General features: G+C 42.9%; 1 protein-coding gene across 25 annotated transcripts in view; it reads right to left on the reverse strand.

Moving 5' to 3' along the window:
* MAGI1 (membrane associated guanylate kinase, WW and PDZ domain containing 1) overlaps positions 1-27,093 on the reverse strand; it is a 290,518-nt gene that overhangs the window by 44,144 nt on the left and 219,281 nt on the right. For 11 of the 25 annotated variants that reach the window (XM_052678832.1, XM_052678824.1, XM_052678829.1 and 8 more), the window contains 9 exons: positions 26,332-26,538; positions 23,869-24,079; positions 21,013-21,095; positions 18,090-18,128; positions 14,053-14,110; positions 12,374-12,465; positions 11,462-11,554; positions 9,018-9,200; positions 7,697-8,317 (listed from right to left, as the gene is read on the reverse strand). In XM_052678832.1, coding sequence (XP_052534792.1) covers positions 7,697-8,317; positions 9,018-9,200; positions 11,462-11,554; positions 12,374-12,465; positions 14,053-14,110; positions 18,090-18,128; positions 21,013-21,095; positions 23,869-24,079; positions 26,332-26,538 — 1,587 coding nt within the window. The remainder of the gene's footprint in view (positions 1-7,696; positions 8,318-9,017; positions 9,201-11,461; positions 11,555-12,373; positions 12,466-14,052; positions 14,111-18,089; positions 18,129-21,012; positions 21,096-23,868; positions 24,080-26,331; positions 26,539-27,093) is intronic. The other 14 variants (XM_052678842.1, XM_052678845.1, XM_052678825.1 and 11 more) reach the window with 4 other exon arrangements.

Raw genomic sequence — 27,093 nt, forward strand, 5'->3', positions numbered from 1 at the left:
AGCGATAAACAAAGACCTTCCTTGGATTCCTTAATTCTGTTATGACCTGTTATTATAGTGCCAAATCAGAGCAGCAGCCACTGCACCCATCTGCAGTGTGGCTGATAAAAACCCACTCCTTTTAGGCACACGCACACCAAAATGCCACACTGGAGGGTGTAAGGGTAACAGGAAGACTGAGTGGAATAAACCCCTCTGAGCTGTACAGCTCCAAGTCTGCTCCATTTGCTGTGCAAATCTCAGCAAAGATGTGGGAGGCACATCTCGAGTTAAATCTGCCTTATCTAGTGCCTGGTATTAGGTTCTGCTGTGCCACCTTGTGTTATATCACATCACGTTTGATTCAAAACAACACCATGTGGGTTTGGGTTGCTCCACTTCTACCACTTCTGTGTTTAATAACAAAAACAAATCAAACATAAGAGAGAAAAAAAAACCAACACACACACACACACACACAAGAAAAGCATAAAAAACCACAGCAACTTTCAAAACCTCAAACTAGGGAGCACAAAACAGTATAGGAAGAATTTCAGCGCTCTCATTTTTCATTTGCTAAGCAGCCTCCAGTTTCATCTGCATCTCAGAACATCCTGCTTTTGGAAAGATAAGGTGGCTCATGCAATAAAACATCCCGATGGGAAGATAGTTGGGCATTTCTTTCTTCCACTGTTCAGCAATTGCTTTGGTTTTCTTACTGATTGTGAAGCAGATTCCCTGCCACAGAAAGGCAGCCAAGCATCTAACGCGCACAGCGCTGCTATGGCGTTGTCAGCACGCGGCGTTACGCGGAAGTGAAATTATGGCATGATTCCAAATATGTTAATTGCTCATCTCCTTCATTATCAAAGCGCAGGTTTCCTCCTGACCTCGAGGCACGCTTTGGGAAATATCTGCAAAGTTTGGGAAATTCTCTCAGCCCTTAAAATTCATGCAAAGTGTGTAACAAAATGCCAAGCAATGAATCAGCAACTGTTCCATCCTGTTCCCCCCTTCCCAGAGACTGGAGCTCGATGACACACGTATCTGCGGGACATGAGCTGGGGCCACACTGCCACGAAAATGTGGGGCAGCTGATGTAAAACGAATGCTGACCCGAAAAGCAGATTTCACAGGCATATCTCCATTTGCTTACTCATTTCTAGAAAAGAATCAGTGCAAACAGAGTTAATGAGGGGCAGCTGAGGCGAAAACATTTGTGCCTCAAATGGTGAGCAGATCATTGTCAGCACTTTGCATGCATCACATCAGTGAGAGATGGAAATTCTGCCTGCAATTAAAATGTTCACATGCCAACAATGCCAATTTTCCTTTATTATCAGAATTGCAATGTTATAAAGCTGTTGAGCTTTGGAGTCAGGTGCTCCTATGAAAATCTGCTCTGTTTGATGCTTCTTAACCTTTAGGGTAGAGAAAAGGCAATTGAATATGAACACCAGAGGCTTGAAATAAATAGACAGAATAGAATGGTAGAATCATTAGAGTTGGAAGGGACCCTTAAATGCTATCTGGTCCATCGCCCCTGCAATGCACAGGAACACCCAGAGCTCCATCAGGTGCTCAGAGCCCATCCAGCCTGACTTTGATGTCTGCAGGGATGGGGCACCCACCACCTCTCTGGGCAGCCTGTCCCAGTGCCTCACCCATCCTTATCCTAAAACACTTTTTCCTTATATCCAATTTAAATCTGTCCTAATTTTGAGGCTCTAAATGAAGTGCTTGTTCTTTCGGAGGTTGACACCTGAATTTGTCTCTTCCTTTTTCAACGGGGTGCCTTGCACTGAGAAATTTCAGCATGGCCTGGTAAGACTAATTAATTTGTTCCTGCAAATGCAGTATTTATATGAATATTAGTCATGCACATCAAACTATTAGGTGCCTCAGCAAGCTGCTAACAATTACCCTCAGTGCCTTACAGGCGTTTGTAGGCATTCAGAGCCTTGGTGAAACCCTACTGCCTCCTGCAGTCTAATGGGAGCCTTGCCTTGTCATCAGCAGCACCCAAATTCCATCCTTCATGTTTCTGGTAAACACAGTTATCCCAAGCTTTGCAAATTCAGATCATCAAAAACAAACAGCTAACGTCACAAAGATTAACACCTGTAAAGCACTTTGAAGGAGAAAAACACTGCATAATCCCCAAATATTACATTATTTATAAGACGACCTGATTTTAAATGTTACGTTTGGCTTATTTTTATCACAAAGAAAAACAAGTTCCTGCTAGCTTGCTTTACAAAACCAATTACCAGTGATCACTGTATTGTGCTGCACAACAATACGCAGCATTGCCCCCAAAAAGACATATCTACTGCTCCAGAGCTGTTTAGTGGAAAATTAACTCGCACAGTGGATTGCAATACATGCATACATGCAATTCTAATAATGGGTATGAACTTGAAGCATCTTTTTTAAAAATATAAGAGTGTGTAATTTTGTTTATTTCATCTTTTCCTGACTTGACGTGATTTCAGTATCTGCTCCTCAACAGACTACCCCTAATCAGAATAAAGCTGTAAGAGAATAGTAAATGCAGCATCAAGACCTGCTTCAAACTTATTTTAAAGTCTCATCAGCTATTTTGGCTTTGTTAGAATATAAATCCACTCAGCAGAGAGAAGTCAGTAAAGACGGACTTGGTGGCATGGAAAAAGAGATGTGCAGACTTTACGAAACCTGAGAGGACACATGCAATGTGCTAGGGCTGTCTGCAGTCTGAAAACAGAAAGACAATGCTGCAAAACATTTAAAACGTATTTCATCTCATTTTTATGCTTTTTGTAGACCAACTTACAAGCTTTACTCGTTTGATTTCCTTCTTCCCAGGGAAAAGTCTTTAAAAAAATTGTAACAAATTAAACAACAGGAAACAATCAAAGGCGGATCTTTAAGTGCCAAATGAAGTTCCTAATTAAAGGGGGAAGTGCATAAATCAGGAATGACAAAGTAGTAGCCTTGGAATTACAAAGGAAATGAAACACAAAGCTTGAGATTATACTTGAATATATATTTCTTTAAACATACTGTGATTCTGATTTAAAAAAAAATAATTTACTAAATAAATAGGGGCACCTATGAGTTATCAGAACTATACCCCCAGCAGCTATTTCTGGTGGTGCTACTTGTACTTACAATAGCTGGTATTTTACAGCACGCACACTGAAATAACAGACACTGAATGACAAATTGCTGAGGGACTCAACCAACAGGAGACACCTGAGCAGAAGGTCCTGGCAGCATCACTGGTGGCTGACACAGGAGGGTGAGGCAAGGAAAAAAGCAAAGACAGGAAATGTAAATTTCAGAAATGCTGAGGGCAGTGGAGCACACCAAGTGGCAGAGAGGAATTACATTTGCTCCTGCTTCTGGTGGGCAAAGAAGATGGAGGCCTATGGGGTAGATACAGGAGGAAATCCTATCATAAGGAAGATAGCAGCTCCCAGCTCAGTGGGATGGATTTTCATGCGGGTTTCTATGGATCTGAGCATGGGACAAAGAGCCCAGTATAATGCTCTGCTCCCTCTGCACTGAGAACTGAAATCACTGCTGGAAACCCTAAACTTTTCTTCCCTTTCCAGGAGCTTTGGCACAGGCACACGGGCTCTGTGGTAACGGTCATCCGATTCCCAGGTTGTGATTTTGTCCTAAAAGCACTCTGGACTCACTTTTCTCTACTTCAGCAGCTGCTAAGGCAGTCTGAAATATTCTGGCAGCTAGATGCTCAAGTGGCTTGACTTTCAGCTTGTTCTTCACTGCTGCCCAAAGGGCAAACAGAAGTGAGTGGCTTGTTCAAAAGAGTTCAAGTCTCTACTGAATAGCTGATTGCAGTTCTAATTACCATGGGTTTACATCATTAGGGATAGCAACTGAAAAGGAGCTCTAATTCTAACACTGAGATCAGCCATAGTTTTTTTCCTTCGGCTCTCACCACTAAATGACTGCTTTCCAACACTTCTTGTAAGGACAGGAAGGAAAAGTTTCCTTTCTTCGGGGGAAAAGGAATCTCAGTAAAGTATAAATATAATGGTTTTGCTTATAAAAGTGAGTGGACATACTCTGAGGCCAGCAGCGGTAGCAGATCTCATTCCACTCAGGTATTTCATGCTCAGTCTTGCTGCTCACTTATGCCCAAGCACTGCATTTTGACACTGCAGATCAAAGAGCAATCTGATGTCCATCATGCTGCCATAATGTGCATGCAAGTAGAAGTAGTTACAATACGTTGTTTGTAAAGCTTTCACACTGTGACTAAAAGATCTTCTGACTGTGCCAGGACTAGGGGGAACCCAAAGCTGCAGCCAGCACTCTAAAGAAGATGACACACGTCTTCATATTACTACGTGATGTTTCAAGAGCCTAAACACCAGATAAAGAAAGAGAAAATAAAAGTCCTTCCATTTTAGGCTATCAAAAGACACTTCAAGTCCAGAGCAGCTGACTCCAGCACGCACTTCTGGCACAGGAAGGAGAAGGTACCTCCTCTCTAAGAGAAGCAGTGGATGGCATGAGCCTCACATGCCAAGAGCACCACTGGAACAGCAAGGGAGGCTCCATACAGATAAGCAGTTTTAACAGGTTTATTGCTTGAGCGCTCTGTAATTTTGTTCCATTGCTGCAAATCTCTGCTGAAGTTACACCTGTTACCTTCTTGAGACCTCTAAGTCAGGGACCAAGAGAGGCTTCCCTGCTTTGTCCTGCCTCATCTCCCCCAGCAAACATCCTCCATTCACAGCTGAACCATGAATAGAGATTTTACTACTGACTGCACTAACATGGAGGCCAGCACTCAGGTGCCAACTGATGGGCATTTGATATTACTTAGTTTTTTCCTCCCATGAAATACACTTAGTTTTGAAACACTGGTGTTTATCGTCTATGTCTCAAAAGACTGAATTGCATTCCCCAGTTTGATGTGAATTTGGCACTTGGGAAAGCAACTATAAACTGCACTGGTTTGCAGATGGCATGTGAATGACATCCCACCTGAATGCTTTTACTTTGATCTGGAGCAGAGTGAGAAGATATCTCAGAGGGGATTATGTAGATCAGGCCCAAGGTCTGTCCTCCTGGTCAGACCTCCTGGTCAATAGAAATGCTAAAAGCTTGGAAGGGAAACTGTCCATTCAAACCTGCAGAAAAACTACTCATCCCAATTCTTGTAACTGAACACAAAACAGACACAATAGTGTTGGATGGTTTACAGAAAACTAGCCTAGAATTGAAAAAAAAACACCCATAAAATCATGTTTAATCTGAGGTGAAAAATACATCAGTAAGACATGCAGATACTCTCAGTCAGACAAATGCTAGATCTGACTGACCCAAATGCAGCACAGGCAGAATCCCTTGTTCTCAAACAGCCCCCACCTGTCCTGGCACAGACACGGCTCCCTGCAATAGAAGTCACTCGGGAAACAGGGAGGTTATTCAAACAGAATGGTGTTTTTATTATGAATAGATTCTATGCAGAATGAAGAGGTATTTGAATCACTCCGTGTAGACAAGGCTTCAATGTGAAATGGATTTCAGATGCCAAATATACCTTTGTTTTGTTGCTGCTTTCTTTGCTTTTACTTGGTAGGTTCCATGTTTAAAGATGCTGGGTCTTCCTTCAGTTAAAAATATTTGAAATAAAGATGTGCCTTCTTGTGACCTTATTAACAATAATTCTCTAAAATAAATGAGATGTGCAATGACATAGTGCATTGCATTTTGTAATCAGGGGTGCTGGCACTTTCACAGACCCAGGCCCTGAACAGACCTCCTTCACTGCCAAGCATCTTCTTGTCGCACCCCCCTGCTGGGCTTCACCTTCACCCAGCAATGGCTTCCTGCCTCCTCTAGTCTAACTTGACTAAGGCTCTAATGGCTTAGAACCTTCTATATGATCCCTATAAAATCCCTCACAGCCAAACAACACCCATTTGATCCTCAGTCAAGACCTCTCTTTGGCTCGAGGACCTTCTCTCTCCTGTCTAGTAGCTAAAGACAATGATGTTATCCCCTCTGTCCCTTCATTTTGCTAGGTAACAGCAGCTTTTCCAACCTGCTCTCATGTACAACTCTATCAGCCACCTGCACCCTTCCTCCTGAGTCCCTCAAGTGTTAGAGCCCAAACCATGAGATGGGCTTAGGGAGCATTTTCCAGCATTGAGATGCCTGGTTGATGCGTGGCTGCATGATAGCAGCTGAGCACTTTCTTTACTGGACACCAGAGGGAGGATGAGGAAAAGACAACTGATAGGGATGCTTTGGAAAAACTGCTCCAGGAGCCCTGAATTTGCTTACAAACAGTGGGATCAATGCAATGGGATCAAGGAGACTGACGTGTTGTCTGCTTGGGAAGGGGACAGCAAATGCTCAACATGTGTTTAGTATTTCAATTCAGCAAAAAAAAAATTAATTAATTAAAAAAGAGACTCAGCAAGATTATCAGGGAACTATTTACTATCCTATTGAAACTGTGCCTTTATTTCCTCATCAAATCTTTTCATTACGCCTTCAAGGCATAAGGAGGATTATTAAATGTCAGCCACAATTCAAATAATTAATGTATGGTGGTACCAGATATATATGTGCTCTCACGGAGAATTAATAATAGCTGCTATCTTTCTTCCAACCATATTTTTTCCAAAATGCATATATTAATCATGAGTCTGCAGTGCATTTTTTAAGCCTATCCAGTATTGATGGTCTCCAGGGAACTCACGCTTGGAAAATTGGAGAGCTTGTAATATATTCCATTCTCCACTTTTTAATTTACTAACAAAATATTAAAGTAAAGTAAGCATTTGGAAAAGAAGGCGGATAAGAAAGGCTTTGCTTGCTCCAGAACTGCTATTAATTGCAGAATCCACATCCTCCATTCCTTGAAATAGCCCTTCAGAAACAATAAACCAGAGCTGCCAATTCAGAAGGCAGCCTGTTCCCATTAAATGGACTGGCTTTGGTTGCCAATTTGCTACAATTAAAACACTTTGGGAAGGTTTCGGCACTTCCACAGCCAGTGCTGCTCACAGGGCTGAGTTCAGCCTCTGCTCCTTGCTCTCCTCCCCTATGTCCCTTCAGTGCCCATCCCTGTAAGGTGCTGATTTGTGCATCATCCATGCAAATCACCGCGCCTCAGCAATGCAACCAAAACTGAGTTCAGCTCCTCATTGCCAGCAAATAAACAGGCCAAGAAGCATTTCAATTGCTCACAACCTGGGAAAGTTTAAATGTTGTGCCTCTAACTCCAGCTGCATCCCGGGTATAACACTTCCACACTGAATAGTCCATGGCTATCTGGGTTTGGACAAACTAGACACTGCAAAAGAATACATCACAAGCCTCTTCCATCCAACAAAACAACACAGCAAATATCCACATTCTTTAAACGAATGAAGTTTTATGAGCAGATCAGGGGATATCATGTAAGCAAAGGTGTAACCATATACAACCTGCTTGCCCCCTACCAGAAGCTGTGTGTAGTGCAAGAGCACACAGGAGCTGCACGCATATTCCCCCCAGCAAAGCATCAAATAACAAATAATTTTAACCAACCATTTGACTCTACAACTGCCAACATGCAGCAGTTCCTACACCTTCGGACACAAACCTTTTCAACCCTGAAGTTTAAGGGAGCAGATCTTTCATGACATGCATGTTTTTGGATAATTTGAAGAAGAAATATTTTCAAGCAGTTTTAAGGACCTACCTCCTCGCTGCACCAGCAACGTGACCTCACTTCCCTTCGGACATTCAATCAGCATATCCACCACCTGGTTGTGAGTGAGGCTCTGCACATTCTTCTTGTTGACTTCGACTATAAGGTCACCCTCCTTCAGGCCCCGGCATCTCGGGCTGTCCACAATCTGTTTCACTCTTTGGCCACCCCCACCGGGACTGTCTGCTATAGTAAAGCCAAAGCCCATGGGCCCTTTCACTATATGCACGGTTATCAGTTCAGGTTGTGTTGCTATTGAAGACGCCAAAGAGACTGTGTCATTGGGGTACCCATGGGGTCCGTTGGAGGAGACCTCAGCTGGGCTGCTGGGTCTCGCTTCCTTTGTGCCATTGACTTTCCCTGTTTTACTACTGTGGCTGGCTGGGGAGTCATAATTTTCCTGCCCGTTCACAATGATCGGCTCTTTGTCCAAAATTGCCACGGAAGTCACCAGGCTCGTGTTGGGGTCGTCGGGATCGAAGGGCAGGGGGTAGCCTCGGCACAGTTCCAGGTCCACGCTGGCACCAATGGGGATGGACTGGAAGATTTTCACAACTTGGGCGTGAGTGTGCCCCAGCACACAGGTGTCGTTCACGCTGACTATGACGTCCCCTGCAGAGGACACAGAGAGATATACCAGGTGCATACAGCCACACCACACTTGTACACCCCAGGAACACAGAATTGGAGCCCCAGCAGTGCACAGGTGCCACTCGTGGGCAAAGAGCAGCACTAAAGTTTTTTTTAAAGAAAAGCCATGGTAGCATTTGGACAAGCAAGAACTATCAGCACACAGTGGATTCTCCACGTAAAGCCTTCACACGCAGAAACACTTTCTGAAAGTGAAAATGGAACTTGGTATATGCAAAAAGGTAATAAATTCAAGCGACAGTGTATCGCCCATTTAGCAGTTATTGCCAAGCCCAGCTCTCACTGTCACACCCTGTTCTACTGACATCTGACAGGAGCAAAACTGAGAGCTGTAACAGAAGGCTCAAACAGCAACTGTACAAATGCGGTGTCATGTACCACGTCTCAGACATACTTCAGCCTGAAATCTCAGCATTAAGTTACGATTCAATTCTTTAACACCGTAGCTGTAAGACAGGGATGCTCAGCGTGTGATATTCGAGTGAATCCTATCAGGATTTCCTCACGTTGCATCCCACCTCCCTGCTTGCTGACTGGAAAGCTGAACATCTTATTCCAAAAATGCAATGAGGACTAAAGGTTGTTTCGAATTGCTTATAAAAACATCCCCAAAACCATAAACCAAAGTGGTGGTGGTGATTTTGAGTTCCAGCACCAGTACCTGTCTCCATTTTGCCATCCAGCGCCGCAGGGCCATCAAGCACCAAACTTTTGATCTGCAGAAATTCATCTGGCTCATCTCCTCCGACGACGGTGAAGCCGAACCCCCTGCTGCTTTTCCTTAGCTTGGTGTGGATGAATTTCCCTTTCAACTCAGAAGGGTTTCTTGTAAAAAAAGGTTTCCCTGTGTAGGAAGTTTGGAAAATCTATAAAAAGGCAGGCAAGAGCATTTGGTCTTCTTTTCCTCCATCCCTCTGCGTTCTAACAAGTGCACAAACAGCAGGGAGCTGGGACAGGGCCAGACTCTGCCGCTCTGTCACCTCGCTGTCCTCCACCTGTCTCCCTGGGACCAATCATGCAGAGAAAGGAGCGAGCAAAACCCTCCTACTTCCAGCTGCTGCCTTTGCTGTAGTTGTACGCACCACAGTTCCAAGGCCACACAGGGGGAAAAGGTTTTTTTTGGAAGGGAATATATTAAAGCTAGCAATGCTGGTTTTAATAATGTGCCTTATCTCTGCGTCAAGGTGGTTATATCCACTGCACTAAGGACTAAGTGAGAATTTCCGCAGAAATGAGTATCTCTGTTTCATTCCACTTGGCCATCTCCAGCAGCTCCAGAGCAATGTCCAGACACCCCATAACCCTTCAGCTAATCCCCTACCACCCCACCATCACTACCCCACTATGACTTCCTCTGGTGAGGAGCAGAGGGGATGCTGACATCGCTCTTCAGAAACTGTTTCAAGTCTGACTCCTTCCTTCCTGCTCCTCACCTGCTATGGATGAAGCAGTGCTGTAGTGAAGGTGGATCAAAGAGCATCTCGAGTCCTGGGGGAGCTGTGCTGTAGGGCTGCTAACGCTCTCTGGGAGCACGGATAAGGGAGAAGAAGGTGCTCCAAAAGCAAAAGCTCATCCTTGCACAGCACTCTGCACAGGATGGGAAAGGGGTTGTGTACTTCACATGCCAACAGCGCACCTCTGCACTTTTAATTGTTTTTAATGCTTAGAGGGGAAAAGCCTGTGCCACTAAGCCCTCTGGTGACAGCTCCAGGATCAGCAGCCTGTGTCAAGCCAGCAGAGCTGGCATCCTTTCAGAAACCTCGGCAGCATTGCCGTGGGGCTTTGCTCAGAAAGCAAACCTTGAGGGAAACTGGAGGCTTGTAAGCCTTTGAATGGGGGAAAAAATAAAATAAAATGTATATTTGAAGATTATTCATAAGGGGGCAGTGCAAGGACTCAGTATTCTGCCTTTGAAGGGTAGCACAGGAACGTGGTAATCCTGCACATGGCAGGCAGATGCTGTGCTCAGATCCCAGGGTGCAGCAAAACATAGGCAGCGTGTAGCAGGGCTTGGCCCTGTGCTCGTTTTTGGTTCAAAAAATGAGCAGAACAAGCAAAGCTTGCCAGCATCTGCCCACGAACACAGCTTAAACTTGCCCTTAGTAACAAGAGACAGTAGCACCACAAGCTATGTCCCACCTACAGTGTTTGCAGGGGGAGAATGTTTTAAAGGAGCGTATATGGAGATCCCAGCAGTGCCACCAGAGGGAAATGGGCACACCTGGGTACAGGGCGAGGGGACAGGGAAGCTGGGAACAGTGCTACAAACAGGGAGCAAGAGAAGGAGGAGCAGCACTAAGAAAGGAAGAGGAAAGAATGAGAGAGAGAAGGAGTATCAGTGTGGACCAGAACATCATTGAGGCAGGCTAACAAAAATCTTGGTGCAGGATTTCAGTGGATGGCAGTCGGGAGCGGGTAGAGAGCTGAGTGAGGTCCCCAGCACAATGGGTCCTGCATTGCCAGGCATGGAGTTTGGGCAGCCCTTGTACCATCTCATAGTACAAAGCAGCACTCGGATGAAATGACCAGTGCTGGATGCTGGTGGATAGTATACCATCTCCACACATGTTTCTCCTTGGTGCCAATCTGCATTACCTGAATATATTCTAATATCCCATGGGAATGTGCTGGAGGCCTTGTACGATTTTATGTTGTCTTTTTTTGGGAGGGAAGGCTGCCCTGTGTGAACAAAAAGAAATGCCCTGGATCGTACTGTAAGAGCTATGCTGTAAACTCATCCAGGAAGATATAAAAGCACAATCCTTGCCTAACAGTACAGCTCTGTAGAAAAAGATCTCCTATTTGTACCTGCATTCAGCAGCAGTGGGTTTTACCCATTAATGTAACTCACGTTTTCATGCCTTTTTGAAGACTTGGGACACTACATGAAGAACTGTCATGATTTTTTTCATGCAGGTAATCTCATCTGCTCCTCACATTTGGCAACAAATGTGGCTTTGAAACAATTAGTCTCAAAGTCGAGGGGAATTCAGATGAGCAGATGTGCCCTGGTGTATGATACTCCCTTTACTGGTTGTGGTGGGAATTTTCTTTGCAGGAAAAAACCTTGCTGTGCTTTTACAACTGGTTTAACAAGGTTGTTACCTTGCACTGGTGCTTCCCGAACTGCCTCTTGGTTGTTTGAAACAAGGTTTGGAGCAGCGGGTGGTGGGAGAGATGGACACTCCTCTGTCCATTCTGGAGGGGGCAGAGAGGGAAAAGTTACTCGTTTCACAACAGCACTACGAGTTCCTCCACACATACGCATTGGGAGTGTGGGGTTTGAGCAAAGGAGACATGTAAAGCACAGGAAGAACAGACAGAGACATGCAGAGGAGGAACAAAGTGAATGGGATGTTCAAAAAACAGCTCTGGAGGATCCTCTGTGTTTAAGTCAAGCAATCTGTGTGCTCAGACACTATTCCTCACACACTCAGGATTTGCAACGAAGTGGTCTCAACATTTACATTAAAGCTATTCTTCACAGTCCTCACAACATCTGTTCACCCTGACTGCTAAATAGAAGGGATGATGTTGTGGCAAATGGAGCTGTAGGATGAATGCTGAGACCTAAATCTTCTCTCCCTTTGACAGGAGATGCTGTTCAGCAAGGAGTGGGAAAGCTATAAAGGTCCAAAAAGAAACCTGTAAGTCCCTCATTGCCATTGGGTTGCTTTAAAAAGAAAATAGAAGGAAAAAAATTTTAAAAAGTGAATAAGGGAAAAAAAGGGGAGAAGGGGAGTGTTTTGAAATCACGAAATTACTTCAGATGTTTGAGCTCCACAAAATCCAAAACTCTCCCATGCAGAGAGGTTTCTCTAGTGTACGTGTAACTCTCCTCACTCCCTTCAGTAGGCTACGAGTCCCAAAGCAGCCTTTCCTGTGGTGTCATTTTACCTCTAGAACACACTATGGCCACAGAATGAAGGACAAAACCATGAGAATGGGGCTGCCAAAGTGAGGGAGGGCAGGTTCCCCCCTGAACACCCCCACCATGGTGCCCTTGGTGCTGCTAACCTTCTGGTGGCTGCTGCTGCTGTTGTTCAAGCTGCTTCTTCCTCTTTGCTTCAAGAACCGGGTTCTCATATTGCGTCTTCCGGTTGATGTGGCTGGGGATGGAAAAGAATGATGAATTAGGAAATCTGTCCTGTGACAAGCAGGGATCATTGTCAGGTGTGAAACCTCCCTGAGGAAGGGAATGAAAAACCAAACAATACCAACAGCAGCGCATGTGAAGCAGTGCTCATCTGGGTGAGCCAAAAAGCCTGCTTAAGAAAACAAAGAGGACTCCAGTATCAATATGACATCTCAGTAGGAATGGTAGATTACATCAAATACATTAAAGCAGTGATCCGTTCTGTAAAAGAAATGAAACTACAGCAGGAAAGGTGAGGTCTGTCTGATTGCATTTTTAAAGACAGGCCTATATTGTCACTGCTTTAACTGCATTCCTAGGGGCACAGCCATTCTCCAGCTCACTGGAGTCAAACAAACAACAAACACAGGAAGTCCCAATACCTGGTAACACGTGCAGCAGAGTTGAGCTGCTCATCACCCATTAATTCAATAGTTTCTGTAATCTCCCTTCTACTGTACAGTTACAAAGAGTTCCCACTGTGAGGGGACGCACAGATTGAACAGTATTTTCTTAAAGCCCACCTCTGTGCCCCAGGCAAGGCTTACCTTTAAGAACTTATTATTTTATCATCTCTTATCCCACCATGTCTTTAATAAAAACCAAACACATTTTCAAGTAATTATGCTGTGAGCACTGCAAAGTGCTGGTTCTGAACTTTTCTGCTAAAGATCAATATTTAAACAACCAAAGAACCAAGTAAAAGCCACTTCATGAGTTTTGTAAAAGATTTTCCATTTCAAGACAGCTTCAGATTGTTAGGAGAAATTAGAACGATTCCAAAAAATGATACAGTTTAAACCTTTTTGCCATACAGTTGTTTCTCAAAAAAGCTATTAATCAGTAATAATGGAGTGCCTGAATTAGAAGGGACAGATGCTCAAATTAAAACCATTTTGCCAGTTTATAGATAGTAAGTAAAATAAAGTTATGCCTCATTGTTGTTACTTTCCAGTTTAATTCCAACAGGAAGGCGTGCCACAGAACTAACTGGCATGCATATGTGAAGTGATGGGAAAAAAAGCTGGAGAAATGTCTTGGCATGGCATTTAATAGCAGAAAAATATTCTCCATGTCTTTGACAAATAAACGTCAAGCCTTAATTATACAGTTTGCTAACCTTGTTTCCCTAGGCACAGATGGTAGGGTCAGAAATGAGCCAAAGCAGACAGAAATCGCATTCCATGTCTATTCTGAGGGCTATCGTAAGCCATCCTAGTAGACAGGAGTATACACATAATTAAAAATTCATTTTATGGGGTCAGTGATGAAACAAAACTCAGCTCTCCAGTTTCCCAAGAGATGGATTTGTCATTCAGATGAAGGAGCTGTTCTAATTCTGGCGAGAGCTGCACTAACCCCATAACTCCAGTCTGAACAACACAGCCCAGCACAAGAACCTCTGTGGGGCGGTGTGGGTACACCAGCTCCTCCACACCTCCTTACCATGCTCCTTACAACAGAGCAGGCATCAGGGCTCCACGCAGGATGCTGTTGGAATGCTGCACAGTCAAGCCCCCACTGCTCACCAGCCCCACCAGCCCCACAGCACAGCACTTACTCTACATAGTAGACACCATATACGGGATCCTCAATTTTCTCCCAACCAGCAGGCAACTCTGGAAATAGAAAAAACATTACTGGAGATCAACAGAAAGATGCCCCAGCTGTTCAATGTTAGGTTTGCTCTTGGCATCAAAAGAACAAGTGGCTGATATGTTTTCTTTCTGGGACACCACAAGTACCCTCATGGCTTGGCCACCAAAGGCAGAGCAGCCCTCCATGGAAGCAAGAGAAACGGACACAGTGAACAGGTCAGATTTATTTTAACGCCGGCATATGAAGATGGGTGAGACTGCAGCAGACTACAGAAAGAGCATTTTCCTCTTCTGTACCAGAGCCAGGCCATCTAGGATCACCCCTGCTGATAACAGTATATTTTTTGACTCATTTCTTAGAGATTTACATCTCATGGCTCAGCCCCCAGCCCAGAGTAAACGTACATCTTGGAACAGGACAAAAGGAATTTAACATAAACGCCCAGCATATGGAAACCACCCATGTGGGGCTGGCACACACAGATGTAATCTCACTGCACAGCACTTAACGTAAAAGCACATATTGCCATAATCACATGTAACAGAGATTCCCTTTTTTAATTGGCATAATTAACAAAAAAACAGTTCTGAAGATGAAATTAGTGTTTGGAAATGCATCCACTTTTGTTCCTGTTGATTTTCTAGACTGCATATACTACTTTGGCTATAATTAGTGAACATAATAAAATAACTTCAGCATCCAACTGAGGATTATTAAATCTGCATGTATTACTTAAGGGCCTGATCCTTGTCCTACTCATTTAAACACAATGTTCCTATTGGCTGTGAGTACTGAAATTACCACTGCATCCAGTGGTGCAGTTCTACAATGCTGTAACTCAACTCAAAAGAAAGCTTCACCATGCAATGGACTGTGCAGTTCTGCTCCCTGTCCCACAGCCTCAGCACATTCACTTTTTTTTAAAGTCACTGTCAGATAATATACATTCAAATATCCAGTGCAAAACAATTGCTCAAGATTTAACACTAAATTGACAAGGCCGATAGTGAACACTCAGTGTTCATTTATTATCAAATGCAAAGGTTTATTTTCATTAACAGTATCAATTGCTCAACCAACACAATCAGCAATGGCCCGTTAATAAATGTAACTCATCCTGCTTTAATAGACTTCAGCTATGTTGCCATAAGGACAGAAATATCTCCAGACTGGAGATGAACGAAATCTATACAAACACACATGGGCTAATTACTCAAAGTTTATGTCTGTGTTCAGAGTTGGCTGAAGATCAGATGAAATTGATTGCATGGTTTTCGCTCCACATTCCCTTATTTGCAGACAGAAGAAAGGTTTTTCATTCCTATCACTGTCTTATCCTTATTGGATTAAACATCTTTGGATTCCTTGAGACATAAGCAATTAAATGCAAGCCAGTGCTAAGATTTGAGTATAAAAATACTACACAGGTTTATCAGAGGATTGGTTTGAAACGAATTCTTCAGAAACTGATACTCCTCCATACTATACAAGGAAGAAGACTGTATGAAAACAAAAGTTAGCAAGCAGAAGTTCTCCAAAGTCTTTTTGCAAAGACTACTCTGGTTTGCAAAGGAGTCCTTTCTGGTGAACACATTCTGGGGCCAAGCTTGAAGAATTTCAATCAGCACGACTAAAACTTAGCAAGCAATCAGGGACATCACAAGTTTAGCTGCCATTTCATTCTTAACTTGCCCCACAGTGAAAGCAGAATGCCAAAGACCAAGTAGAGGAGGAGGAAAAAAGTGAATATGGGAAGGGAGACGAAATATATAAATGCCTCAAAGTGAGTTTTCCACCATTTTTCTTACCCAGCTATGTTTATTTTTTAGTATTGTTTTTGATTTTTACACACAAGAATACAACACTTGTCTAGTGTTTACAACAGGTTTTTATGTTAAATTTTGTTTTGTTTTCTTTTCTTTTCAAGAATGTCCACGGAAAAACAGAAATTCAATGCTTTCTTAATGCCAAAAATGCTCTTGTGCCAAAATCACGTCAGGCTACTGGACAGTTTTCTATCTCTTCAGCATTCCACTTAAAGAAACTATCTCTGTACTACCAGAAATACCAATACAAAAAACTGTAGCTTTCAACGCATTACTTGTTGATTATGTAGATGCATTTTCAGACTTCTAAAAGCCTTATGAAATTTATCTAACAGCAGTAATCTCCATAGAAATCTAAACCATTATTTTCCGTAGCCACGTTGCACAGTCGAGCTTCTTAGCTGCTTTAAATAATTCATCTCCCTTCTCTACCTCTTCTGCTGCACTGAAGATGACCCAGGGTATTAGAATTTTTCATAAACATAAGACTTCAAACACACATTTTGCACCATTAGGAATGTGAGTGAGTCACATGGTTTTTAATTTGGCATGTAGCATTCTGCAGCCTCGGGGCATTTGTTAGCAGGTAAATTCAATGGAAAAATACCCAGTTTTACACTTTTAAGTCTGAGGTAAATACACAGACTCCTGCTGAGATGCTCTCATTCAGTACCCTGTTCTACAGAGGGAATGGATGAGTGGATGGATTCCAACAACAGAACCCCAAAAGCAGGGATTTGGGTTGTACCCAACCATAAAGGAGCTGGAGATGAGTTCATCGTACACAGCTCACACTGCTCCCCATGTAGGTGAGTCCAGGAGGATTTGCCCAATCACATAACAATTCCACTCCAAAGCCTAGATTTCTGTGTCCTTTAGTGCAACGTTCTAACAACAGAAGGGTGATAACATAAGAGGTGATCTATTACTCCATCTTGAGTCCATCTCTCTGAAAAATACTTCCACTTTCCATTTTCTCATATTCATAAAGCAAACTGCAGATACACTGCAGAGCAATTTATCTGGCAACAACATGTTTATACTGAATACTAGAGCACTTAGTGAACAGGCTGTATGTTTTCATGCCCCCTCACTAATGCTGAACCATTTGAACACCTCCTTCTTCTCACGGCGTTATTTGCTAATCTTAGCAGTGTATCAATGGGCTGTGATCTCAATAAAGCTTTGCTGCATTACAACAAAGGGAACATCTCGTGATGTTCAAGCAAAACACTTTGGTGCAGAAGTGCCTGCCAGGCTTATCAATTAATGAGTTTTCCTGCATCTGTTTTTCAACCCTTCTCCTCATGCACCGTTCCAGGTATGTTACCCAGGAGTGTAGTGTTAAAAGTCATTCAAAAGCTGCTGGCTGCCAATGCCCCATCAATCATAAGAAAGCAGGAAGCAAAATAACTTGCAAATCATTACAGGCACTGGAGGTTAATTCTCTGGTAATGCAGCCCTCCTGTATGCACAAATATAAACTGTAAACACAGTCATCTTTAAAGCAATAATATATCAAGTGGAAACAAACCCCTGTGCAATCTCGTGCCTTTCAGAGCACTAGAGCGTAGGTGAACAGAAGCAACAACTACCTCCACCATCAGCACAAACAGAACGAGCACAGCTGAGAGTAGATATCAAGACAGCACTCTTCACAAAAGAATGCAGCAAATAAAAGTGTACCACATCATCAAAAATCATCTGCTTATAAAATCAGCTACTGAGGCAAAATGCTCTGTTGCTTCATTCACGAGCTCAGCAATAGCACCTGTGTAACACTGAAACTTCCTAAACTGCTATTTAACTCTCTTGTCTGGGAAATATTTTTACCTTTAGCCACTTGATTTCAACTTTGGCAACCTTAAGCCTCACCCTGAAGCCACTGATGCCAATGTAAAAGCCTCTAACTTCTGCAGGGGGAAATAACTTCTAACAAACCTTGCACAATTAAGGCCCTCCAGCTTTCTTCAAACCCTGAATCAGTAAGAAAATCTGTGTAGGAGCAAAAGAAGACCAATACCTTTGTTGGCTAGGGAAGTTTTGTCGCTAAATTAGGCTTGTTGAAATGTGCAAAATCGAAAGATGCAAAATGACAAAAAGGAGAAAGCAATTAAAGGCTTAACACAGTGCAGTTGAAGTCAAACATCAAAACGAGAGATGGATGATTTACCTAGTTCACTGTCCAGTTCCTCCGTGTGTACCCCTTCTTCTCCAAGGGAAGAGCAGTAAATGAGATAGAAAAAATTAAAAGAAAAATTCAGATACCAGCACCAAGCAAGAAATTCCCTACAGCAAACAGCAGAACCAGCACTGATTTTCTATAGATTGAGCCCAAGCTTCCCATTTATCACAATCTAGTGACCAGAATATTGATGGATTTCTTGTATATAATGAAAAAAAAACGGTATACCTGTATCAACAGGTTACTTTCATGCCACAGTTTGATGTGGCAAAGCAACATGTTTGCATACTCTCTGCAGTGAAGCTTCTCCCTCAGATCTGCATGGTCTGACCTTTGTAATCCATTCTGCAGACATATGGATCTATTAGGAGGCCAGACCTGAATGCCAATGAAGAAATCTGAGAGAAAAACCTTGCATCTAAATAAGAACTAATGTAGCAAGGTTCTCAAGAACAGACCTAAATTTGTATACATGAAAGGTCTGACTGACTTCACTGTACCTACTCAGATGATTTAAGATGGATGTGAAGCAACTCATGACTCATTTAACTGGAGCCACAGACCCACACCAAAGTCCAGACGCACTGGTAAAGGCATAGACAGGAATTCTACAGTTTTAGAGGCACTTGGGACAAAGATCACATAGATTTTCAAATACACAAAGCCATCAATATTCGCTCTTGCTCCATTTATCATTATCTGCTCCATATTCATAAGTTAACAGTGACACAGATGATTAAAGTATTGCTTAGCCTATAAATAATAATAATGCAGTCAGAAAATGAAGGATGATGACAAAACCAGAACAAAGATGGTAAAAACAATCGTGGACCTAATATGGTAAAGCATAAGCCATATAAGTGAATGATAGAAGCAAACAGAAGGTGTAGTGTCAGAGCACTGCTTTTGAAAATTTGGATACCTAGAAAACACTTTCATGATCTGTGATAGGTTCTACCAAAACATCTGTTCAGGAACGTTAACATGAAATATGAACTATGATAGCCTAAACAACTCCAGCAACTTGTCAGGGACACACCTCACAGAGAGATAACACCCGCCAGGCCAGAAAGAACATCCAACAGGCACAAAGTCCATGAACAGGATGGGATTGAGCCTGAAACTCACATGTACACATACACAACACGCACAAAAAATGGATCTAGAGTCCCATGACTTCAGTGGGATCCCAACACGGCCATCACCAAAAAACCTCCAATTTCCAAGATGCAGTAAAAATAATTTTCTCTGTTCTTAGTGCTGTGACGTACAATTACTCTTATGTGTGAAGCGAGATCAGAACAGCCAGGCAAAACACTGCAGTGCATTGCTGCACTATGAAGCAACTCGTCTAATTACTGAATATTAAAAACGTTCATTAATGAGCAACTTGGTGAATGAAGTGGAGGGGCACATGGGACGATGAAACTTCTTAATTTTAAGGACATGATAAACAAAAATGTTGCTACTCTGTAAAATAATGAACTGAATTAAAAAAAAAAAATTACGCAGCTGTATGCCTCCAGTCCCAATTAAATAAATCATCCCAGTGCTTGCCTCGTTATTGCAAAGAGGACAAGAGGTCTCTAAGGCTTTCCCCTCTGCAAGAAGTGCCGTGTGGTGTTATGAGGGCTACTGGGATGGTGGCTGAACTGCCAGGACAGAAGCTGTGCTTTGGGGAAACTGCCCTCAGAAAGGATAAACCTTGTGCTGAGTCTTTGCAACCTCCTCTTTAAACTGCCAGCAGTGCTCAATCGCAAGGAGGAGGGAGCTCTGCCTGCGTATGCTATGATTTAATTTTGCCCCAGTTCTCATTACCCACTGACATATTCATTTTTAGGCCCAGAAAAAGGCCTTCATTGGCGCAGCTCCATCCTGACAGCCGATGGCTCTGCTCAGTGGGAGCAGTTGGCGCCCGGCTGCACAGACGGCTCCTCACATCCTGCAAACCTCACACGTGAGAGGAAGGGGAGGTCTGAAAAACTGCACGTTGCAAAAACAGGAATGGGCATTTGCAACCTACCGGTAAAAAAGGTCAAACGGAAAAGATGATCCTTTCCCAAAATAAAATGGTGATCGGACTAGAGGATCTTAGTGGTCTTTCCAACCTTCACGATTCTATAAAATCGTAACTGGCAATGAGCTGACTCACACCAGTAGGAGGTTAATCACACTGCAAAAATTAATTTCACAGCACCAACATGGATAAGGTGAACCCCTCTGCTCTTATTATCTGTCCACCACGATAACACTGGGTTAGCCAAAATGAGTCATTAGGATAACAACACCTTTTCTGGTCTGAAGACAAAAGTTTCCATGGAAAAGTTCTCCCAAATGTTCAAGTTATTTTTGTCATTAGTCCCTTTTCTTTCAGCACAGGGAAAGAAACTCCATTAGCTGCCCTGCCTTTGGCTGCTCTAAACTGGACAGTGGCTTGCATTTCCAACATCTCAAGGAATACAAAATTACATTGGTGCAGATTATCAGTGGCAAAAATCTACCATTTCCAATAGAATTTGCCTTCAGCAATCCTAACACCAAGTGCACCTCCACACTTTAACAATGAAAGAGAAGCAATTGAATTATTTCTGCCCAAACACAATTCAAATAAAGCAGGGTAACACAACAGAGCCCACTGATGTGTTCCTGCTACATGGGGACCCACGGCGTGTACTGGAAAGCCTCTGCAAAAACGGAGGCCTGTCCTTCTACCACCTCTTGCTGACTTTCATTAAACAATCAGCCTTCCTGATGGCTTACATACACAGACAGTGATTTTACAACATAATGAGCATCACCTCTATGCACTTACTCATAAATATTATTTTTATGTATTTCTGAACACAGGTTATTGGAAAGAGAAAGCCAACGGACCAAACACATTATTATTTAGCTATTTTCAGTCTCTTACCATCATCTTCACATTCTTCTAGAGGCTTCTGCTGTTTGCTCAGGCACCGTGGATCTAGCCAAGATGTTGTTTTTGTATTATGGCTGGAAACAAAAAATGGAAATTTGACCTTTGTTAATAAACTGAGCTGAAGTATCAGCGACAGAAAAATATATATCCTCTGTATTATTCAGTAGACCTGAAGGCATACTTTTGTCTCAGTAGAAAGAGTGCTGCAATTTGCTATTCTGCAAGCTAGCCCACCAAACCATGGGAATCGTGGCATTGTAAAAACAAAGGTGAAAAACAGAAAACTGAACTAAGAAAATCAGTATTCCTGACTGGCTACAATATTGTAATATGAATTTCTCAACTTTTGGCTTTAGTGATTTGTTTCTTAATTCCAGGAGCTGTCTCAGAGCCATTTGCCTCCTGATGAAAATACATAAATTTCCCTTCTCCCATAAAACACACAGTGACCTTTCTCACTGCAGAAGTTTGTTTGAATTTGGCTCTCACATTAGTCAAAAGCAAAACTTCCAGTGACAACTTCTAATTACACCAACAGAAATGTTCTGTGGATGGAAGCAGAATAGCTTGGATGGAAGCAGAACAGCTTTGCTTTCAACTCTTCCTTCCTACCAATCCCTCAGCAGCCTGGCAGTGCCAGTCCTGGTGCTGATGGCTGCAGTGTGAATGACCTTACAAGTCTTTGTCTAAAAATTATCTTCTCCCATCATTTCATTTGCAGATGGAGAGAAGCTCGTAATATAATGCCACAGCCTGATGTCATCACAGACCTGACCTGCAAAGATAACCCTCTGGTCCCTGACGTGCTATTTGTCTGGCTTAGTATTCACTGCTGAGTTTGAAGCTTCAATACCATAGTAAAACTATTCTCTTTCAAGGTCTCGAAGCTTAACAACTTAACCTCAGTCTCACAACAGCCTCGTGACAAAGGAAATGCCATAACAAGGGCTGCGATCCTCAAGAAACTAACACCTGACCAGCAAACTTGTATTTTTTGCTAGGACATGTGACTGCCCTGCTCCTAGGATCTGAAGAGTTGGATATTAGGAAGATTTTCTCAGAAAGAGTGGTGTGGCATTGGAGCAGGCTGCTTTGGGAGATGATGGGGTCACAGTCCCAGGATGTGTTCATTAACTGTGGAGATGCGGCACTGAGGGATGTGGTCAGTGAGCATGGGTTGGGGTTGGACTTGGTGATCTTAGCAGTCTTTTCCAACCATAATAATTCTATGATTCTTTTAAAAGTCATTGCTTTACACATCCTGCTGCCCTGCCTCCCCAAGGCAGGATGAGCATACAAACCTTTTGTATGCTTCGGAGCAATGAATCTCTGGCTAGAAAACTGAATGGCATAAATTCAGCAAGTCGGGCAAATTAAAAACAATAAGGCAGAGGGGTCCTGCCAACTTATAAATAGGAAAGTCTGTGATCTAGCTGAGAAAAAGGGCTGTGGGAGGAGAGCAATATTTACATATTTCCTCCTACTTTGCATTCAGCAACCCAAGACTCACAACTGTGTAGTCTGAGGCGTAGAGAATTTAGCTGAACACCTTTCGTGGGATGGGACTGTGTCAGACCTGCAACACAGTCTGATCTATACAGGGTAACAAGGATTGGGATACATGGGGTAATGAAAATCCAACTAGCACACCTCTTCAACGTATTTTGAGGACAAATCACTTCAGTTACAAGCCAGCAGGGTCAGTTCACCAGCACACAGCTCCAGGCTCCCTGGAACTGTGCTGGTGGTGTGAACTCATCTTGGATGTTCCCATACTGCTCGCTTCTGCACCCCGACTTAATACTCAAGTACTGCCTGATGGTTACAAGCATCTGAGCCAGTTTGGATGCATCAGCTTATTAGCTTGATACAAGTCAAACTAAATTGTTTCTAGGTTCAGACTGCCTATAGAATTAATAGAAATGTGGCCATTCCGCACCGCATCCACACCAACATGTTCCTGCACAGAATCACCCCATGCATCTGTACCCTCAAAATCTGCACTACAGGGAAGGCAGTTGTTGGTGTTCTTCCAGATTTTCCCATCAGACAGCGAGGTGTGGAAGCAGACTATATTTCTCCACCATGTCTATTGTTCTCCTACAAAAGGTCTAACAAATTATTTGAGCTGCTTCCATGCTAGGATGCTCAAAATTCCCCCAGTTTCTCCAGCATTCTGGCACTCTTCTCTAATGTGCTCCCCTGCCCAGTTGCCAACAGAAAACCTGCAATGACAAACCTCTCCTTGGCTTCTCCCAAAGCTCAAATCAATTCCTCACCCCCCCTCTGCTTGCACAGCTAAGGCCTCGAGTTTCATAAGTTAATTGAATTTTAATCTAGCTCAGCTCCACAACAGGTCCTGTTTTATAAGTTACTCCTATCTCAATAAATCTAGACAAGTATAATTAGAGACTATTATTTATGGCATGAAGAAAAAATCAATATCATCATAAAGCTGCTGACAGCGCAGAGCTTTTAGGCAAAGTCTGTACAACACCAGGTGCTCTTTGCTTTCCTGAATTTACTGTGCCTGCTTTGCACAGAACTATGCCTTCTGCAAACCACTGCAGCATGTTAACACGTTTGGCTCTTTTGACAATGCACAAAGCCCATAGCTGGCTCTGTGTGGGAGCAGAGGAATTCCCCTGTCTTTGAGCTTGGGAGTCATCTGGATGTTTATCCAATCAGGAAATGCAAAAGCCCTTCACAAGCAGTAAAGAACTTTTAGCTCTGCAACATAACACAGACGCTAAATATTTCATACACAAACACACAGTGCATCCACAGAGGTTTACTTATGCCCACAGAGGGGGAGAGAGATGGAATCAGAACAAGAATGAGGTTTACTCTATAAAATAGACTTCTCCGTTCTCGGTGTAGGCCATCTCCCAGTTTTCTGGCAGAGGACCTAGGTTATCCTCGGCAGAAGGAGGTAGGTATTGAGGGAGGCTCTGAGATGGTTCCGTGGTGGGAAGATTGGTGTGGCTATCAATCGCAGACGGTGGGGCTGTCTCTCTGACGATATGCGTGTGATGATCGTCTTGGTCACCAGACTCTGCTGTAGATTAAACACATTTTCCATATTGAGGATTAGGAGGATAACGTTTCCTATCTGAAGAATGATCAAAAGGAGAGATGCTTTACATGGCAGCCAGAAGCTCAAAGTCAACAAGCCAATGGTGAACTTCTCCAGCAGTGCTTTTTTTTTTTTAATTAAAAATTAAAACGAATGTCAGCACTGCACCACGTGTCCACGTGTTCATAAGTGTCTGAGCCATCTAGCGAGCTCTACTGCACAGACCTACACTATATCCTACCAGTCAAAGTCACTAAGGGGTATTTTATGATGTATTTGTCCCTTGTCCCTTTATGGAAATACTGTTCACACTTATATTCATGCTGTTTTGAGCTACATACACGAAGCAGTGCTGGTCATCTCCTCTATTCCTAATTACACCTAATTACAGACCCCCTAGCCCAGTTTTTTGGGATGCTCCCTAATGGCAGCTCCTGTGATTTTTCAACCATGCATGCTGCCTTCACAATAAGACAAAATACTGAAAATAATAAGCTGGAAGAAGATGGAAGAAAAAGATCTAGACTACAGCAGCACTCTCAGATACTTGCTTTCTAGTCTTCCCGCTGTTTGATATTTTTAGGTAGAAGCTGACAAGATAAAAAGGCATGAATGAATCATCGCCAGCTTAAGACTGTGAGTGTAAACATGCCACAGCCTGAAAAACACAAGTCACTGAGAGGTCTGCTAAGGAAGAGGGAGCATTTTAATATGACTAGCACACTTACACGTGAAACGAGCATAAGGAATCACTTTGGTATGGGAGGAATATCTCTCTTTTCTTGATTCTGTGCCCATTTCATGGAGGCAAGAGGCCAGGGTGTGAGAATGTTGTGACAAATGAGTTGCATCTTCCAGTATTTCATCTTGTTGAAATAAAACGAGGGAAATAAATGATGCTACAGCCAGTTCACGGGCAAAGCGCTGAGATGAGTGGAAAGGAAGGCAAATAGCATCTCTCACTGGCTTCCTCCTAAAAACAGGTCTTGCAATAGGACTCGAGCTCACTGCCACCTCACAACCCATGAAAAATTACCCTCAGGTAGAAAAACTTCATAAAGGAGCCGAAAGGCAGAGACAGGGATTCATAGCCTGGGAAGGACGAAGCTAGCTAGCAGTTGGAAAAATGCAAAGGGTAACATCCAAGCAGAGCACAACCCTCAAAACTACTTGACACTAGAGAGACCAAAAACTAAATTTTGGCCTAAATCCTTCTCAAGCTCTACAGAGATTTGCGACTTCATATTACAAAAGTTTCTAGTGATTTTTCAGCCAATGCTTGAGGATAAAAGGAGCACCATTAAGATCTGCACTGGGCAGGACGTGAGGCCTCACTTCCACAGCGCACAGCCCTCAGTCTGCTGGAAGGACCATGGGGAAGAAGATCTCATAATTGCATGCAGTATCTCCCAGTGCAAGGAGGGGGACAGGAGAGCTATATATTTTAGAAGGAGCAATAATTAGTTTCAAATGTGCCATGCCTGAACTATTTCATATTGATTTTAATGACTGGAACTCAACCACAGGTCAAGCTCTTCCTTGAACTTTCTGAGCTTGGCTGAGATTGAACTGACAACGAGCTGACAAAGCTACAGACAGAATTGAGGTTCTCGGCTAATTCACAGTGAAGATGAATGTATCTCATGTAGTATTCAAGATCATTTCAACTTAGAAAGTTTCTGATTTCCAGTGGGAGACTTATATTTCAAGCTGACTGTCCACAAAGCGAAGTTCAAAATGATGGCATGTTCCTTGACATCAGAAGTAATTACATGATTCTTTTTAAGAAAAAATCTCTGCGTTTGCCAGAATGATTAACTCAGAGCATAAAGGGATTTACAAATGTTACCTTTAATTTCTACCAGACATCATTTCATCTTTCTGTACTTAAACTTGTCATTTGGCTCAATGGAGTAATTGAAATCTACACTGGAGTAAGTGAAAGCAGAATCTGTCTGCACCCACCAGACAATTTCTGAAAGAAATATGAATGTGTCCTTAATGATGAAACTGCACGTTACCATAGAACATCTTTTATAAAATTCTCAATTATTCTTCACTGTTTAAGAACCCTGATTAAAAATCTAGCACTTTCTTATGCCGGAGAACTTCACAATGTAACGCTGCAAAATAAAATGCCTCCCCGGAAGCAAAACCCCACAAACAGACAAATTAACCCTCCAAAAATCTTTCCCGTGCATCCTAACTGTCAGACTGTGGTATTTTCCATTTACCTGTGAAGCTACTGCTCATTTCAGGTGCATCATCCTCTTCCTCATTCTCTGTGTGCACTATGCCAGCATTTTGCATATCATTGTAAGACTTGGTTCGCTTTGGAGTCGACTGCTTGGAGCCAGACTGCAGGTTTTGCAGAGCATCGGTGGAAGTCACTTTCCCACTGAGGGGCTGGCTGGGAGGCTTGGGCGTTCCATAATAGTTACCTAGGCAATAGAAACACATTTGCATCTTCAGAAGGGAACAGTTTAAAGCAGTGAGATTTCTGTTTTATTTTCAATTCCATCAAAATCTCTGTCTTTCCCCACTGGTATGTAAATAAATACATAAACTAACACAGCGTTCCCATTTTTTGAGGGGCATATTTCACCTCTAGAGAAGACATGGACATATTTTTGCCTTTTAAGTTATTCTTGTTAGTTCTAAAAGCAAAAGCAATGGTCCCATTGTTTAGGTGCACTGAGCGTACAAGGGCTAAAACAAAAGGCAGCCGTGGTGAATACCAAACTTCATCTCATTACAGCTGAATTTCAATTAGTAGCCTTTTTACATGTGTGCACCCACACAATGCTGTGGCAGATCTGGAGTGAGCCCTGCAGAAAATAAAAAATTCATGACTGCTATCACCCAGCGAAGTGATGAAAGGCTCGATGGCCTGCTTTAACACGCAGGTTCTTTTAGAGTGGATGCTGCGTTTAAAAGCAGAAACTATTCTCTCTCTAAAGGAAAACTTTGTCAAAGGAGAGAAAAGGAGAGGCACC

Source organism: Tympanuchus pallidicinctus, unplaced genomic scaffold (assembly GCF_026119805.1).
Source record: "Tympanuchus pallidicinctus isolate F22 unplaced genomic scaffold, pur_lepc_1.0 scaffold17, whole genome shotgun sequence".
Taxonomy (NCBI): domain Eukaryota; kingdom Metazoa; phylum Chordata; class Aves; order Galliformes; family Phasianidae; genus Tympanuchus; species Tympanuchus pallidicinctus.